Raw genomic sequence first — 17,725 nt, forward strand, 5'->3', positions numbered from 1 at the left:
TTCTGCAGGCTAAACAATCCCAGCTCCCTCAGCCTCTCCTCATAAGTCATGTGTTCCAGTCCCCTAATCATTTTTGTTGCCCTTCGCTGGACTCTCTCCAATTTATCCACATCCTTCTTGAAGTGTGGGGCCCAAAACTGGACACAGTACTCCAGATGAGGCCTCACCAATGTCGAATAGAGGGGAACGATCATGTCCCTCGATCTGCTCGCTATGCCCCTACTTATACATCCCAAAATGCCATTGGCCTTCTTGGCAACAAGGGCACACTGCTGACTCATATCCAGCTTCTCGTCCACTGTCACCCCTAGGTCCTTTTCCGCAGAACTGCTGCCTAGCCATTCGGTCCCTAGTCTGTAGCTGTGCATTGGGTTCTTCCGTCCTAAGTGCAGGACCCTGCACTTATCCTTATTGAACCTCATCAGATTTCTTTTGGCCCAATCCTCCAATTTGTCTAGGTCCTTCTGTATCCTATCCCTCCCCTCCAGCGTATCTACCACTCCTCCCAGTTTAGTATCATCCGCAAATTTGCTGAGAGTGCAATCCACACCATCCTCCAGATCATTTATGAAGATATTGAACAAAACCGGCCCCAGGACCGACCCTTGGGGCACTCCACTTGATACCGGCTGCCAACTAGACATGGAGCCATTGATCACTACCCGTTGAGCCCGACAATCTAGCCACCTTTCTACCCACCTTATAGTGCAACAATCTAGCCGGCTTTCTACCCACCTTATAGTGCAAATTATACAGCAAAGGAAGCTGTATAATTGCTCTAGCATGTCTTAGGAGGCATCCTGGGTGGTTGTGTTCTTACTGATATTTTCAGAGCTTGGGAAATTCCACTTTGGAGGGTATGTAAGAGAAAGGCAGGCTAACTGTTCTGTGGCTGAGGTCACTGAGCACTGACCAGTCCTCTGGTGTTCAGCGCTGCTGCTCTGCTACTCCTTAGTAGGGAACTCACCAGCTCTCCTGGCTTTGCCTCACTTGCTTCTCTGGAGATGAGACAGTTACTGATTTCTAGCCTGTAAATTCCTGCAGCAATGGTCTGCTTCATCCTTAGAAAACATAGTGAGACTTCTGATCATAAAAGACATAAAAATCTAAGAGACATAAAAATCTTATAGCTGAATTAACATGTATGGCAAGTGCCTTCCCAGGTTCCTGTGTGACCATGCACAATACTGCTCTCTGTCCCAGAACCAGGCCTTCCATCTGCTAGCCTCTGGAAGCTGCCCTCAGCATCTCCTGACTGTTAAAGGTGTTCAAAAACTGAGTAGAGCCAATAATATTTAATTCAACAATGAATAGTGGGTGAACAGACATAGGGACTGCTTCTGTCTGTACCCCTCCCAGAAAATCCCCCTTCACCAGAACCCTTCCTCTACCTCACTCACCCCCCCAGTCCTCTATCCTGGGTTTGGTCTCCAGACTCCCCCACATCCCTCCTTTCGGTGCAGTCTCCAGCCTGTCTGTTTTCCACTTCTCCCTCCTGCCATCATTAACTCTGTCCCCACCTCCCCCCCAAAATAGAAAACCTTTCAGTGTTCTTTTCTCTGATCCTTTATCTCTTATCTCTGAGTGTTTAGGCTGAACCACCTGTGGAGATTATCTGTTGACAGCCTGGAGGGGAACAAATCTGTGACCCACATGGATTTGCGAGACAATCGGCTGACTGACCTGGATCTGAGCTTCCTTGGCAGTCTGGAGCAGCTGCACTGTGAGCGGAATCAACTAAGGGAACTGACTCTGAGTGGCTTCTCCCTTCGGGCACTCTATGCCAACACCAACTGTATGTCCATTTTATCTCCTTCACCTGCCTGCTCCCTCCCCAGACCCAGGGAGAGCCCTTCTGTCATCCCCCCCCCCCTCCCGAAACATAGCTACTCCAAACACAGGTTGGCGGCTCCCTAGAGTTCAGCCCTACTCTCAATATCCTGTGGAGCAATAGCCACTTCAAAGATGGAAACTGTAGCAGCCCAAGGGGTTATCCCACAGAAGCTTGTTCTGCATCCTCTGTTCGGTCCGGAAAGGGCCTCTCCTCTCCGTATTAGTACTGTTGATGGTGTAGTATTTTATTTACTTGTATTACAGTAATATTCAATCAGATCAACACCCCATTTTGCAAAGTGCTTCACAGACAGAGTAAGAGGCTGTCTCTTCCCTAAAGAGTCTGCCATCTCAGTTAAGGTTATCCAATCAAGAGTGTGTAACAAACAGAAGGAGAAGGAGGCTAAGAGTAACAGACATGGGAACATGTGGCTGCATGGGCACATGCCCAGCTTTCAGTTTTTAAACTTATAAAACAATAGGTGCAGTTTTTAGGATCTTAATGATATCTGTAATCCCCACTGGACACCTGTATAGCCATTATTTCTTGCTGCCAGGGATGTCTTGTTTCAGTAACATTGCCAAATGTGCAGCTGGATGCTTCATACTAAATCTAGCTGAGTCCCTTTGCTGAGTCTGGGTTGAAAAACAGGAGTCTTTGTAGTTTCCAGACCGAACAGCAGCAGCTCACTTTACGCATAGCAGCCACATGTTTCTGGGATCTATACTGTTTTACTCCTAGGTTTGAAGGGGGCTCTGGAAGTCTGGTTTAATCCCTTGTAGTAGCTTTGGTGTGAGCATGATCTATGTGGCAACCAGTGGCAGCTGGTGACTTTTTTCACAAGTGAAGCACTTATCAGAAAGTCTCACAAATTCCAGTATACATTGTCGTCCTTGTAGTCATGATCGGACGTGTCTACTCTGCCCTGTCAGACTATCGCAGTCTCTCCCTTGTGCTTGCAGGGATTCCATGTCATTGGCCCCATGGCGATGCCACAAGCCCTTTGCAGCTTTGCTGTCACAGCCCCGCTCCCTTGCTCACCAGCCAGGAGTGTAGGAGCTGTCCCTGGGCAGGAACTGTTGAGCAACAGGGTGGCTTCCCCAGTGGCTGGGGGCTCGTGTCCTGGCCAGGATGACTGCAGCCTCCCCTGTGCCCTAGTGTCTTGGGCCCCTCTGCCATGCAGGGAGCCCCCTCTGCTGTGTCAGTGCTGGGAGGGATCCCCCTGCAGCCCCGCTGTCAGAAGTTACCTTAATTGCTGCAGTCCTGCCGTGGCCTCACCAAGCCATGATTACCCCTGCAACACCCTTATAAAGTGACTCCTGTGCATTGTAAGTTGCCATGGTAATGAGGCAGCTTCCTGAGGCACCAACACCTGTATCATGGTTTGAACCTCACCTGCCGCTCTACATTTTCTGGCATTGTTTCAGTGTGGATATGGAGAGAGTAATGTGACAAATTTAAATCAAATTATAAGACCTTCTTGTAGACTTTTGTTACTATCAATGAACATGCTTAGCTGTCCTTAAGCATCTCTCTATATATACAAAAATGTAGCTTTTGGGAATTAGCTTCTCAGTATTTTAGGCTGTGCCTCATTTGCCTAGGCTGATGAGCCTTCCAATGAGTACAGCCTCTTGCAGCAAAGTGAACTTTCCTGACTTGTAGAACTCACTGACCCTTCCCTCTAGTTCATCATGCTTTTCACAGGGAGAAAAGGACATGGAAGTGCATTTCAGTAGCATCTTATAATAAGTGTTACAAATGGAAGGATGTCCGTGCAGATTCTCACTTTAGTCTGTGGCATTGTTGTTGAAAGTACTGATGTTGGGTTGTAACAAGAATGATAATTTTTGTTTTGCCATGTTCACTAGCCGTCCAGAGCAATCCCGCCTCTGGTCCTTTGATTAAATGATCTATGCTCTCAAGTTATTCTCATTTTTCTGCTGTTCCTGTGAGTGAGAACAGTTCTCTTGCTGCCCTTTGTGCTGCACTGCATCATACTAGAGACAAGAATCCTATAACCACCGCAGTAGAAATAATAATCTCTTGGAACACAGTTTTAGAGAAATATGTAGTTCTGATACCTGAGGAGAGAAGAACTGCAGCCTGGCTCTTCATACCATGGGCTTTTCCTGTCTGCAGTTGCAACAAATGTCTGTCTGAGCACTAGAGATTTTCCAGCCCTATCTGGTCATCCTGAAGGGTTGACACTTGATATCTATCCTAGTATATTTCTGGGAAACAGTGTTTGTGTCTCTGCTGTTCCCCTTCTAGCAGCCTGGACTCATTACTGTTTACTTTATTTGATCAGGTCTGATGACTGTAAATGTTTATCCAGTCCCTAGTCTGCTGACCTGCCTAGAAATCTCCCGGTAAGTGGTGACACACAAAAGAATACAAAGTGAAATCCTGGGGGGCCTGGACCACTTCCTGCAGATTCTCTGGAATCCAAGTCCTGGGCCGCGTGTATTGAATGACACAGGCACTCTCTCTAGGCTTCTTGGGAAATTACAAGGAGAAACTTGATCACTATCAAATCTGACAGGTTTCAGAGTAACAGCCGTGTTAGTCTGTATTTGCAAAAAGAAAAGGAGTACTTGTGGCACCTTAGAGACTAACCAATTTATTTGAGCATAAGCTTTCGTGAGCTACAGCTCACGAAATCTTATGCTCAGATAAATTGGTTAGTCTCTAAGGTGCCACAAGTACTCCTTATCAAATCTGAGTTTTGTATGGATCTATCAGAGATCTTTATGTAGTGACTGCCACTGTTGCACGGGATCTGTCTCTTCAAAGACTTCTGCTCTTGTATCCCTGAGAGGATGCTTAGTTGGATTTTTCTGTCCATTCAGTTGACTGTTCATTTTAAATGCCATTTTGTTATTTCAGGCCTTTTCCATCCCCAAAACTTGCCTTCAGAAGAGAAATCTTTGTTCCTTAGAGCTCAGCCCCATAGCATGCCCTTCCCCCATGTGCATGTTGGCTTCCATGGGAATTCTACTACAATTCAAGGGGTCAACATAAATTCCAATGCCTGAGTTTTCGTGCCTTTGAAGCTCTGTTCATGTAGGAGGTGAATATGCTTCTGGAGTTAAACACAGCAGTGAGTGGAGTGGGCTTGTTGTACAGGAAAGTTTTGTCAGTATGCTGGTATAATTAAACCAGCATGCATACCACTATAACTGCCTATCAGGGATTTCTCTTTCAGAATGAGAGTGGGTTTTTTCTGTTTACTTTAAACCTCTTCCAAAACAATTTTAGCTATACTGCAAAAAGGCATTCTGGTACTGGAGTAAGTGTGTCCACAGGAGGAGTTATACCAGTATAACTATCAGTTTAATTCATACTGTAGCTTTTACCAGTATACCTTTCCCATGTAGACAAGCCCTTAGTCCCATTTCCTGATGGTGTTGGGAGCTTTCAGTTCATCAGCTGATTTCTCTGAGTTCATGAAGCAACTTCTAGAATGTCCAAATATTCCTCTTCCTGCCTTCTAGAGCAGGGGTGGGCAAACATTTTGGCCCAAGGGCCACATCGGGTTGCGAAACTGTATGGGGGGCCAGGTAGGAAAGGCTGTGCCTCACCAAACAGCCTGGCCCCCTGACCGCCTCCTCCTGGGACCTCCCGCCCCTAACCACCTCTGCTCCCCGTCCCCTGACTGCCCCAACCCCTATCCACACCCCCGCCCCCTAACAGGCCCCCCAGGACTCCCACGCCTATCCAACCCCCCCCATTCCCCATCCCCTGACCACCACCCCCAGAACCCCTGACCCATCCAATGCCCCCTGCTCCTTGTCCTCTGACCGCCCCCTCCCAGGACTCCCCTGCCCCTAACCACCCCCCGGGACCCCACTCCCTAGCCAACCCCTGCTGTTCCCTGTCCCCTGACTGCCCCGACCCCTATCCACACCCCTGCCCCCTGACAGGCCCCCTAGTACCCCACTCCCTATCCAACCCCCCCTTTACCCTCACAACCGCCCCCCCCCCCCGCCGAACCTCTGCCCCATCTGACCGCCCCCTGCTCCCCGTCCCTTGAATTCCCCCCCCGGGACCTCCTGCCCCTTATCTAACCACCCCCGCTCCCCGCCACCTTACCATGCCGCTCAGAGCAGCAGGACTGGCTTATTGGGAGAGCCTGGGACGTGGGCGGGTGCGAGCCTCCCTGCCTGTGCAGCAGCATGGCTGCGGGGCAGGGGGAACAGCAGGGGAGGTGCTGGGCACTAGCCTCCCCAGCCGGGAGCTCAAGGTCTGGAAAGGACGGTCCTGCGGGCTGGATGTGGCCCGTGGGCCATAGTTTGCCCACCTCTGTTTTAGAGGAAATGGGAGGGATATAGTTCTTCTTTGAGTGATAGTATGTATAAATATTCAACAGTTGGTGTTTGCTTGTCCAGTGTGCTCGTATCAACTTTCTATTCATCCATTAGGGTTGGTACAAGCTTCCTTCACATCCCCATTTGTTCCAGGAAGAATATAAAAGATGGAGCTATCCAACCACACCCAGTTCATTCTTACTGCTTGTGGCATGGGTCAGAGCAGCTCACTTTACCTGTTTGTGCAAACATACCTGTTTCTCATTGTGCATAGTTCTTATAGCTGGCAGTTAGTAATAGTGTTAGGTTTTTACTTTTCCTGAACTTGGGTTCTTCAGCGAAGAAAGGACTTCTCCGTCACTGAGTGTTTGGTACCAATTGCCTGCAGGGGAGACCACAAGTCCTCAGACTTTAAGAGCTGCCCCTCATATAAGGCCATTATCTCCCGAATGACCATCATGCAAGGGGTCTTTTCCATTTCAGCAAGGGACACGTTTCAGATCATTGCAAAATCTTTATGCCTTCTCAAAGTGGACCCAGCAGTTGATGGAGTCCCACCTGAGGGCCTTCCTGTTGGAGCAGTCTCTGTGCTGAGACTCTGATCCCGGCTTCCAGACATTGAGAATCTCTGGGGACTGAAGGTCATAAAAGTCAGTGCTGGTGGCCTCTTCAAAATTTTCCAAGGTACCCTTAAAATCCTTCTCATCTTCTAGGGAGCACCTCTAGGGATTTACCTGGACTTTTGATATGGCCCTCCTCACTGATGCTGTCCCAGTTCCTGGAACCAACAGTATCAGCACTGTTGCCTCCATGATCCTCAGGGCCAGCTAGGTCGGTACCTTCAGCACCTACTGGGAGGGCACACACTCTTACAGAAGAAAACTACTTCTCATCCTCATTCACATAGCACAAGAACCAGGGTAAGCCAATGAAATTAATAGGCAGCAGGTTTAAAACAAATATAAGGAAGTACTTCTTCACTCACCACACAGTCAACCTGTGGAATTCATTGCCAGGGCCTCAAGTATAACTGGGTTCTAAAAAAAAGTAGATAAGTTCATGGAGGATAGGTCCATCATGGCACACGTGCTCAGGATGTTCCTAACCTCCAACTGCCAGAATCTGGGAGTGGATGACAGGATGGATCATTTGATAATTGCCCTGTTCTGTTCATTCTCTCCAAAGCATCTGGCACTGGCCACTGTCAGAAGACAAGATACTGGGCTAGGTGGACCATAGGTCTGACCCAGTATGGCTGTTCATATGTTCTTCTCCTCAGCCTCAGAAGGGAGCCGGCAACTGCCCCTAACCAGGTTCCAGGACTCTGTTCTATCATTTTCTCCTGTATGAGAGAAGGATACCCACCTCTGGCCAAGGCATGAGTACAGTACTAATCCTGAGTACAGTACTAACCCCACCTGGAGTTCAGAACCACAGACAGCAGCCGCCTTTTCCCATGCTACAACCACAAAACCCAGAGTAGCTGGTACCAGCTAATTTGTCTTTGTAATCACTCAACGAGACCCTGATATCACATCAAGTGATGGCCACTCCAGAAGACCATAAATCATCCAGGACTTGATGAGGCATATACCAACAACTGTAGAGATTCCCACCAAAGAAGTACATGACACACTGCACAGGCTGCTCAATATATTACATATATCGATACCATGTTGTGTAGCAATCATGATAAACAAGGACCTACTAGATCCTGTGAAGACCCTGTGGCAGACACCAGCATCATTAGCACCAACCTCAAAGTAGGCTGATAGATAGTACCAGATGCTGGCCTATTCATACCTGATACAGGGATTACTCGTAGTGACTGTGGCAAATGAGAGAATGTGCCACGGCTACCAGAATTTGGCTGCAAGGATAAGGAGCCTAGACTTTCTTGGTAGGAAATTGTACTCAACCTTGAACCACCAAATAAGAATATTGAACTATCAAGCAATCCTAGCAAAATATGACTACCTTGACTGGTGTTCCATGGAATGTTTTATTGACAAACTGCTGCAGGAATTCAGAAGTGAGTTCTAAGTCATCCTGATGGGCAATTGGTTGCCAAGACAGCTCTATGGGCAGCATTGGACGCTGTGGATATGGTCCCCAGGCCCATGGCAACAATGGTTATAATGTGCCATTCCTCACAGGGGACACATGACCATAGGCTTAAGGGGAGCATCCATGACTTTTGAGAGAGCTAAGTAAAGATCCCGCATAGGGAGTGGATCCCTAAATGATGGACAGTCTAGAAATGCCTCTCAGGAATCTGTTTGCCATTGAGTGTGAAAATACTGATTGATCACTTAGTGGATGGATGACTGATATGGCAGCCAAATGAACTCTCAGCAAGAGACCAGTTTCCGCTGGTATAGTTATTCCCACATAGCCTGGAAATGTGGTGCTGGCAGGTCCAATTGGAGAATCTCATCCACTTTGAGAAGGACTGTGCTGTAGTCTCCGTTTGCATAAGCTCCTCATTTCTGACTCCAGTGAGAGTCATTGGCTGAGAGTCATCAGGTATACAGGCTACCACTCGAAGAAGAAAAGAGGCTACTTGCCTGTACAGTAACTGAGGTTCTTTGAGATGTGTAGTCTGTATATGTATTTCATCACACACCTGCCATCCTCGCTACTTCAGAGTCTTCACAAACCACTAAAGATGGCAAAGGAACTGGATGTAGTTACATGACTCCACCCTTTATACTCTCACCAGAATGCACAAGGATATGAAGGGCACATACGCCACACCAACCAACACTGCTAACTAGAAATTTTTCTAACGCATGAGCATTGGGCGTGCAAACACCAACTGTGGAATATGAAGACAGGCTACACACCTTTAAGAACATGAGTACTGTACATGCAAGTAACCTCTTTGTACTTCATATTAAGTGTTCCCCTTCCCAGGGAAGGGGTAAATATTTTGTTTGAAAAGTGCTTTGAATATGTCAGTTACTATATGAGGTCTGGATGTGGTTAGGGCTCAGACAACCCTGTGTTCCCCCTCTCAGCCAAATTGTCTCAGGAGAGGGGGACTTGGTTACTGAGAGATCTAATCTAATGGCTGCCTCAATTTCTTAGGGTTTATGGCAAGTTTAGCTCCATAGACTTTGCCCAGTTCTAATTGTTTCACATCTAGGCTGCAAAGTTCTCAAGTGACACTCCCCCCCGCCCCATGCTATCAGAAAAACATTCTCTCATTTTGTTAATTTCTACTTTCCCTTAGTATAGAGGCACCTGAGAAAAATAGAAAGAAAATAGATTTGGCAAGGCTAATTTGGTGAGATTGAGACCTATGGTTCATGGCTGTAGCTCCTTGATAGAAATAGTCTGCCTGGATTTTCATGAACATAAAGTAGAACCTGATGCCAGTCTGAGTTTAGGATTGATTAGGCCTCTGGGTAAAAGGAGTGAGAGCAAAAGATTCTTCTGAGGATGCTTCCTGAAACACACAGGCTTTCCTGTGTTGGTGCTCTGAGAGAGAGTGCAGGTTGCCGTTCGTCTGCTGAATTCTATTCTATGGGACAACTCTCTCTTTGGCCCCTTTCTCATATCTCGTGGGCAAAGGTACAGCACTGCTGTTCTTTTGAAAGAGAAGAGAGTGGTGAAAAGAGTGAAGCATCTCCTCATAACAGAACAGACTAGCATGAAAGGAAAATGAACATTTCCAAGACTAGAAGCCCCGTTAAACCAGCTTGGCATGACTAGGTGACTGGCAGCCTTTTAGCTCTTGATCATTAGTTCAGCATTCAGTCAGTAGAAGTTGAAAGCTGTTACGAATGGCTGTTTATTGGGCCATGATGTAAAAATCTGGGAAAGGGAGATATCTTAGCCTAGGTCCCAGTGGGCAGGCTACCTTCTTGTTCAGTGCTAATTTCCCCCTTGTTGGCAGGTCTCAGCAGACAGACCAAAGACTGAATGGACCATGGAATCTGGCCTCTCCTCTCACTCAAGCTCTGGGGTGAAGTGCATCAACATGCCAGCATAGGGAAGCTTTCCCTGCTCCTGCCATAGCTGTGGATAAAACATCATGGCCATGAATCAGCAGTCTTTACCAGCCCTACACTCACTGGTTTTGTTTTAAATGAGTTTGAATGAGATCTGGTGTTTGTGACTGATTCTACACTGTCGTTTCTTTTTCTTTGGGTTCGTCTCTTGTGCTATTTTATATTTGAGAATCACTAGAGTGTTCCAACAAAATCTCCACATGATGGGTTATAGGTTCAGTAGAATTCTGATATCTTGCTGTCCCTCCTCCTCTTATGCTTTCCATTTCCTCTTCTCAGTAACCAGCTGCTGTGTATCCCTGACTGGGCCTGCGAAGCAAAGAAACTTGAGGTTTTGGATATGAGCTACAATCTCCTCACAGAGCTTCCATCAAGGTAATAGCAAACCTCCTTCTTGGCCAAAGGTGGGACTCCCTCCAGGCTGTGTGTCTTGGGGGAAAAGAGTGATAGTACTCTTCTATACTCCGGCCCCCCCAACAATGTTTCACTTGCTTGTGATGCCAATTTGTGGTGCCACACTGTCTGGACTGTGCATATATTCAAAATGTTTATAGATTTTTAAGGTCAGAAGGGATCATTATGATCATCTCATTTGACCTCCTGAATAACACAGGCCAGAGAATTTCATCCAGCGATTCCTGCATCTATCCCCGCAATTTGTGGTTGAACTAGAGAGTATATTGTAGAAAGATAATCCAAGCTTGATTTAAAGGCTTCAAGTGCTGGAGAATCTACCACATCCTGTGAAAAGATTTCAGTGGCTGATTATCCTCAACAATAAAATGTATGCCTTATTTCCAGTTAGAATTTTGCTGATTTCAACTTCCAGCTGTTGGATCTTGTGCCTTTGTCAACTAACTTAAAAAAGCTCTGTAATACCAGGATCTTCTCCCAGTGTAGGTTATTTTAGACTGTTGCCTCTTTTCTATGAGTTGCTCTTAACCCTTCCCCCCCCCAACTAATTAAATATGGTTACACATGCTGTTCTTGTCTTCTCAGGCTTGCCTCTATCTCATTGGGATTCAAAATCAGTCACAAGCAAAATTAAGTGAGAGGAAATATTTAAACATAAAAATACAAATGATAACTGGGAATTATTTAAGAATGTTTGTTAGATGCCCAAGCCCCACATTCTTCAATCACAAAAGAAGGCTACTTCAGTTAAAAAAAACCCAATAACAATACATCCTGGCTAAGAAAGGAGGTGAAAGAGGAAGTAAAAAATAATGGAAAAGCAGCGAAGCTGATAGCAATGAGTACAAATCAGCAGTTAGGAAATACAGACAATTGATAAGGAAAGCTAAAGGTATCAGTGAAAAATCTATGGCCAGTAGGGTTAAGGACACTAAGAAGGAATTCTTTAAATATGTCAGGAACAAATTAAATCCTACCAGTGATATAGGTCTAATACTTGACAAGAATTGTAAAACTATCAGCTATGATGCAGAAAAGGCAGAGGTATTCAATAAATATAGGCGTTCTGTATTTGAAAAGAAGCAGGATGATGTGTTCTCATATCTCAGTGTGATGATGAAATACATTCTGTTTTATCAGTGTCTAGGGAGGATGTTAACCACCAACTGTTGAAGTTAAACATTTTTAAATCTGCAGGGCCAGATATATTGAACCCATGAATATTAAAAGAATTGTCCTAGGAGCTCTGTGAAAAATTTGTCTTGATTTTTAACAGATCTGGGAACACTGAGGAAGCAAAAGCCAATGTTGTGTCCATATTTAAAAAGGGTAAACAAGTTGACCCAGAAAATTATTGATTGGCTGGTTAACCTGATAATGAACCTGGGCAAAATCATTAAAACGCTGATATGAGATACAGTCAGTAAAGAATTAAATTATGGTATCATAATTAATGCCAGTCAACATGGTCTTATGAAAAATAGTTCTTGTCAAACAAACTTGATACCATTTTTTATCAGATTACAAGTTTGACTGACAAAGGTAATTGCGTTGACATAATATACTTAGAGTTTTGTAAGGCATTTGAACCATGACATTCTGATTTAAAAAAAACCCCACTATACAAAATCATATTAAATGTATTAAAAACTGGTCAACAGATACAGAGAAAAAAGTAGCTGTAAATGGGGAATCATCATCCAGTGGAGGTGTGTCTAGTGACATCCCTCAGGTATCTATTCTCAGCCCAGTGGTATTCAAAAAAGTTTATTAGTGATCTGGAAGAAAACTTAAAATCATTGGTGGTAAAGTTTGCAGATGACACTAAAAGTGGTGGAGTGGTAAATAATAATAGGGACAGGTCAATTGTACATACCAGCCTGGATTGCTTGGTTTAAAGGGCTCATTTGAGGAATGTATTTTAACACAGCCATTTGCATAGTCCTGCACTTCATAACAAGGGCTGTTGGTCACATTTATAAGATGGGGGACTGTATCCTGGAAGAGCAGAGATTTTGGAAAAGACTTACTGGGACATGAAAATGAGTAGAAAGTGAGCTTCTGGTGCAATCCAATAGCTAAGAGAGTGAATGAAATCCTTGGATTTACAATCAGGGAAATATCAAGTATGAGTAAGCAGTGGGGGGACCATTACTGGATACTGTATCCATTTCTGGAGTCCACACTTTAAAAAGGATGTTGACAAATTGGAAAGGCTTCAGAAAAGAGTTACAAGAGTGATTTGAGGTCTGGAAAATATGACACCTAGCCAGAGACGAAAGAAAAGCTCAATCTATTTAGAGAGACAAGGAGGGTGAAATAAAACGCTTGTCTCTTTCACCAACAGAAGTTGGTCCAATCAAAGATATTACCTCACCCACCTTGTCTCTCTAATATTCTGGGACCAACACACCTACAACACCACCTCAATCTATGTAGTTTATTGAAGATTAGGTTAAGAAGTGACTTGATCACTATATATAGTCCCTACGGGGGAAAAGATTTCTGATAGTAGACAGCCCTTTAGTTTGGCAGAAAAAGGTATAACAAGATCCAGTGGCTGGAAACTGAGGCTAGGCAAATTCAGAGTAGAAATAATGTGCAAATTTTTAACAGAGAGAAATTAACAGAAACAACTTACAAAGGGATGTGATGGATTCTCCATCACTTGAAGTCTTTAGATCAACATTGGATGTCTTTCTAAAAGATGTGGCTTAGCTCAAGCAGAAGTTACAGGGCTAGAATTTTGGAACGACGATCTATGGCCTGTACTATGCAGAAGGTCAGAGCAGTTGATCATAATGGTCTTTTCTGTCCTCCAAATCTGTGTATGTTGTTGGGCAGAGCTGCTTTATGTTATAGGCACAATAAATGTATGGCAAGGGGTCAGTGTGCCCAGAGTAATGTGATGATAGAATCTCAACTTCCATTTCAATTCAAATGATACTTAATTCAACCCAAGGTACTTAAGGAGCTGGCTGAAGCATGCTAAGAACATAAGAATGGCCATACTGGGTCAAACCAAAGGTTCATCCAGCCCAGTGTCCTGTCTACCGACGGGCCAATACCAGGTGCCCCAGAGAGAGTGAACCTAACAGGTAATGATCAGTGATCTCTCTCCTGCCATCCATCTCCACCCTCTGACAAACAGAGTCTAGGGACACCATTCCTTACCCATCCTGGCTAATAGCCATTAATGGACAATAGTCTTCAAATATTTTAAGGGCTGTTATAAAGAGGACTGTGATCAGTTGTTTTCCATGTCCACTGGAGAAAGGACAACAAGTAATGGGCTTAATCTGCAGCAAGGGAGATTTAGGTTAGATATTAGGAAAACCTTGCTAATTAAAAGGGTAGTTAAACTCTGGAACAGGCTTCCAAGGGAGGTTTTGGAATCCCCATTGTAAGTTTTTAAGAACAGGTTGGACAAACACATATCCGAGATGATCTGGGTTTACTTGTTTCTGACACAGCACAGGAGGCTGGACCTAATGACTTCTTGAGGTGCCTTCCATCTGTACATTTCTGTGATTATATACTTCTGGTCCTCATAGTGGCATAGAAATACTTGGGTCATATTTTCAAGGTTAACTGATGCAGTAACGTGTCTCAGTATGCAGAGGGCTTGAAACAATAGTTCTGAGGTGGAGAACTGCCCTGGCTGTAACTGATGCAGAGAGAGGACCAGCAGCCTCTAGAGCCAGGAAATAAGTGATAGAGCAGACTAGGCTCCTGAAACCCTGAGGGTACTGCACTCCTGTCACTGCTCAGAGAAGAGGGCCACCATCAGCAGTACAGGGGTGGAGACCTCCTGGCTCGTCTGAGTAGATGAAAGGAGGAGTAGGCCACCAACAACTGCTGCTGGCTCCTTCTGGAAGCCAGAGGAGATGGTGCCCCACCCCAGAGCAGGTGCTGTATGAGGAGAATTGGATGTTACACCTTCATCCTTGGAGCAGGGAAAAAATGATGCTGATATCTCCTCAGCACCATTCACTGGTGGTTCCCAAATAAGCTGTCACCTGCAGTGGCTTTCAGAGCTCCCTAGCATGATGATCTCTTCCTTTCCTACATGTTGTCATGAAATAGATGCCCGTGTCAGCGCTGTTAACTGAGTTATCTCACTGAAATTAATGGGGCAGTTTATACCTGTTTGTTGTTATTTCTGTATGTCTGCAGACTCAGGTAGACATCACTGTAGTGGTTACACTCAGCTCAACTTTCCAAAATTATCTTTGCAGTCATTAGGATTAGAGACTTGGGTTGTTTTTTAAAGAAAAGCGGAGATTCTGGAGAATATGATGGCAGCCTCAAAACCACACTGGGTTGTTGATCCAGCGCAATTCAAGCCCAGAATCACTTTGTCAGCATTGAGAATAGTCTCTTCTGTCAGAAGGAGGAAGTCACTAAATTCTAGTCCATCCTTTGCTGTTCCATTCCTCCTTCATCCTACACTGTGAAGTATTCTCACAGTGTATCTATATACACATGCCTACAGCACAAATCAGGGATCTCTGCATACATGTACAATAGCTTGGATAGAACTGCAGGGGCACTCACATACATATGTGTACACAGAGGTAGGGGCTTGCCTGATCATGCATGCATCTCACTCTTTGCATTGTTTAAAATTCACTGACCCAGGCAATATAATGTTCTTCAGCCCTAATTTTGTTTAATAACAGGATTAAAGACCAGGAGCTTTCTGCTTTGGGCCTCTGAAAGAAGGGTGAGCCAAACTAATTCAATAAGCTCTCTGTCCTCCTAGGACCCTGAGTAGTTTGAGTCTTCGGAAGTTGATGGTGGGGCACAACCATGTGCAGAGTCTTCCACTTCTGCTGGAACACATTCCCCTGGAGGTGCTGGACCTCCAGCATAACCTGATCACTAAACTTCCGGAGATGTTCTTCTTCAAGGCTCTGAAGTAAGTGGCAGCAGAACACATTTTGTTAGGATGGAAGCTTTTACCTAACTCTGGGTGAAAGATCAGTTTCCTCTGGCTGTCTCACCTTTGGAGCTGTAAAGGGTTATGGTGCTGTTTGCGTGACTGATGGTGCCAGGTTCTGGTGCTTAATTGCCTGTTGAGTAAGAGGTAATAGGACAGATTTGTGTTTTATGAGGCAGTAATCCAGGTGCCAAGGGGAGAAATCACCCAGCTGGCTGCTGAGGGAATCAGGTTTCTGTATAATAGCAGGAAAGGTGAGTGTAGTCTAACCCACCAGCCCACCAAGGAAGTTGCCTGTAGTTATTGTTATTTCTCTACCACAATTCATATGCACATAGGAACACAATGCACTGAGGAGTTTTCATTCTTTGACACCAGTATATAAGTTTTTCAGGTACAAAGGAGAAAGCAGACAGGCACTTGGATACCACTGTGATAGGTGCAGTATAAGGTGTTAAGGGCAGAGAAGAGATACTCACTGGAATGGAATAATCCTAAATAAAGTAAAACACAAGCTTTATATTCCCAAGTGACTGTGAGAGCTTCCTGCACTCAGCTTTTTTCTACCCATTCCCTGTGTTATCTCTCAACTTAGCTTGCAAACTCTTCAGGGCAGGGATTCCCTTTTTGTTGAAAAGCACTATGTGCCTCTCTAGTGCTATATAGCTAGTCATTTTTAGATTGATAGATTTTTAAGGCTGGAAGAGACCATTATAATCATCTGGTATGACTTCCATTATGATAACGCGGCCATAGCTATCTGTCCAGGTTCTCATATGGCTTCTATCACTGTCGTATCTGGTGAAGTGGTTTGGATGGGATGGAACGGAACCTAATGTCTCTTAATCTGTTGTTGTTAGTCTCAGGTACTTGAATGCATCTGCCAACAGCCTGGAGTCGTTGCCATCTGTTTGCCCTGGGGAAGAGAGTCTCAGCATGCTGCAGCTACTTTACTTGACCAATAATAACCTCACAGATCAGTGCATCCCTGACCTGGTGGGACACGCAAACTTACGGGTCCTGCATCTGGCAAACAACCAACTGCAAACCTTCCCTGCAAGGTAAGTGCATGCAAAAGGTGGGGAAAGGTAATGCTCAGCTAACAGGGCTAGAATCAGTTGACTCAGCTGGGTTAGAGTGAGTAGGTTTCCTTCCCTCATTGGGAACTGTTAGGAGCTTATCGATGTCATGATGAGATGCTGTGCCTCTGATATGTGACTCAAGATTCACTTCCTCCCAAGCATCCATCAGTATCCCTCAGGATAGTGCTGGCTGCTGTGGTTCCTGTACTCCTAGTACGTGCTGAGTGCGGTGGAGGTGGGGGTGTATGGCTGGCTGAGCCTGGGATGGCTGCATTGCTAATAGCAGTGGGCAGTGCAGTTTACAGCAGCTGTGAAGGCTGTTGAATTGTGCTGTTCATACAGTCATAGATTTTCAGGCTGGAAGTCCGTTCTGACAATTTAGTCTGATATCCTACATACCTCAGGCCATATAATTTTATCTGTTGATTCCTACATTAAGTTCATAATTTGTGGTTGAGCTAGAGCATCTCTCTTAGAAAGGTACCCACTTTTGATTTAAAGACTTCAGGTAACTGAGAATCCACCACATCCTTTGGTAAGTTGTTTCAATGGTTAATGACCCTCACTTAAAAGAAGAAAAGTACCTTATATCAAGTCTGAGTCTGTTTAGAGTCAACTTCCAGCCATTGGATTTTATAATGCCTTTGTCTGTTAAAGAGCCATATAGCATCAGAAATCTTACCCCCTGAAAGTACTTCTAGACAGTGATCAAATGACTTCTTAACCTTCTATTCTTCTTCGAGTGCTTGTTCACGTCCATTCCACATTAGGTGTGCGCACACTGCGTGCACGAGCATCGGAAACTTTTTCCCTTAGTGGCTCCCGGCGGGCCCCCTCTGAGTGGCACCACTGCGCCGTGCATATATACCCCAGCCCGACCCCCTCCAGTTCCTTCTTACCGTCCGTGGTGGCGTTGGAACAACCTCTCTCTCTTGTAGAAGAGCAGTCCCTTAGCCTTTTCAGAGCAGCTGTTGATGGAGGTCGCATTGCAGCCACCGGGCCTGGAGCGCCCAATGCCGACTCAGGCTTCCTCGGTGCATAGTGCCCCGGAGCCGTTGAGAGACCCGGCACCGGCTAAACACCGTAAACTGTCGGCCCTGGAGCGCCAGACTAGGCCCTGGCACCAC

At 45.4% G+C, this 17,725-nt stretch overlaps 1 protein-coding gene across 4 annotated transcripts in view; it reads left to right on the forward strand.

Annotated features, from left to right (window-relative positions):
- The window catches only part of PHLPP2 (PH domain and leucine rich repeat protein phosphatase 2), a 143,093-nt gene that overhangs the window by 78,985 nt on the left and 46,383 nt on the right, over positions 1-17,725 (forward strand). For all 4 annotated transcript variants that reach the window (XR_012154557.1, XM_073308382.1, XM_073308384.1 and 1 more), the window contains 5 exons: positions 1,593-1,795; positions 4,146-4,206; positions 10,440-10,535; positions 15,340-15,495; positions 16,377-16,577. Coding sequence is in view for 3 of the 4 variants with exons in the window: in XM_073308382.1 (XP_073164483.1) it covers positions 1,593-1,795; positions 4,146-4,206; positions 10,440-10,535; positions 15,340-15,495; positions 16,377-16,577 (717 nt within the window). In the remaining variant the exon portion in view is untranslated. The remainder of the gene's footprint in view (positions 1-1,592; positions 1,796-4,145; positions 4,207-10,439; positions 10,536-15,339; positions 15,496-16,376; positions 16,578-17,725) is intronic.

Source organism: Lepidochelys kempii, chromosome 12 (genome assembly GCF_965140265.1).
Source record: "Lepidochelys kempii isolate rLepKem1 chromosome 12, rLepKem1.hap2, whole genome shotgun sequence".
NCBI lineage: Eukaryota > Metazoa > Chordata > Testudines > Cheloniidae > Lepidochelys > Lepidochelys kempii.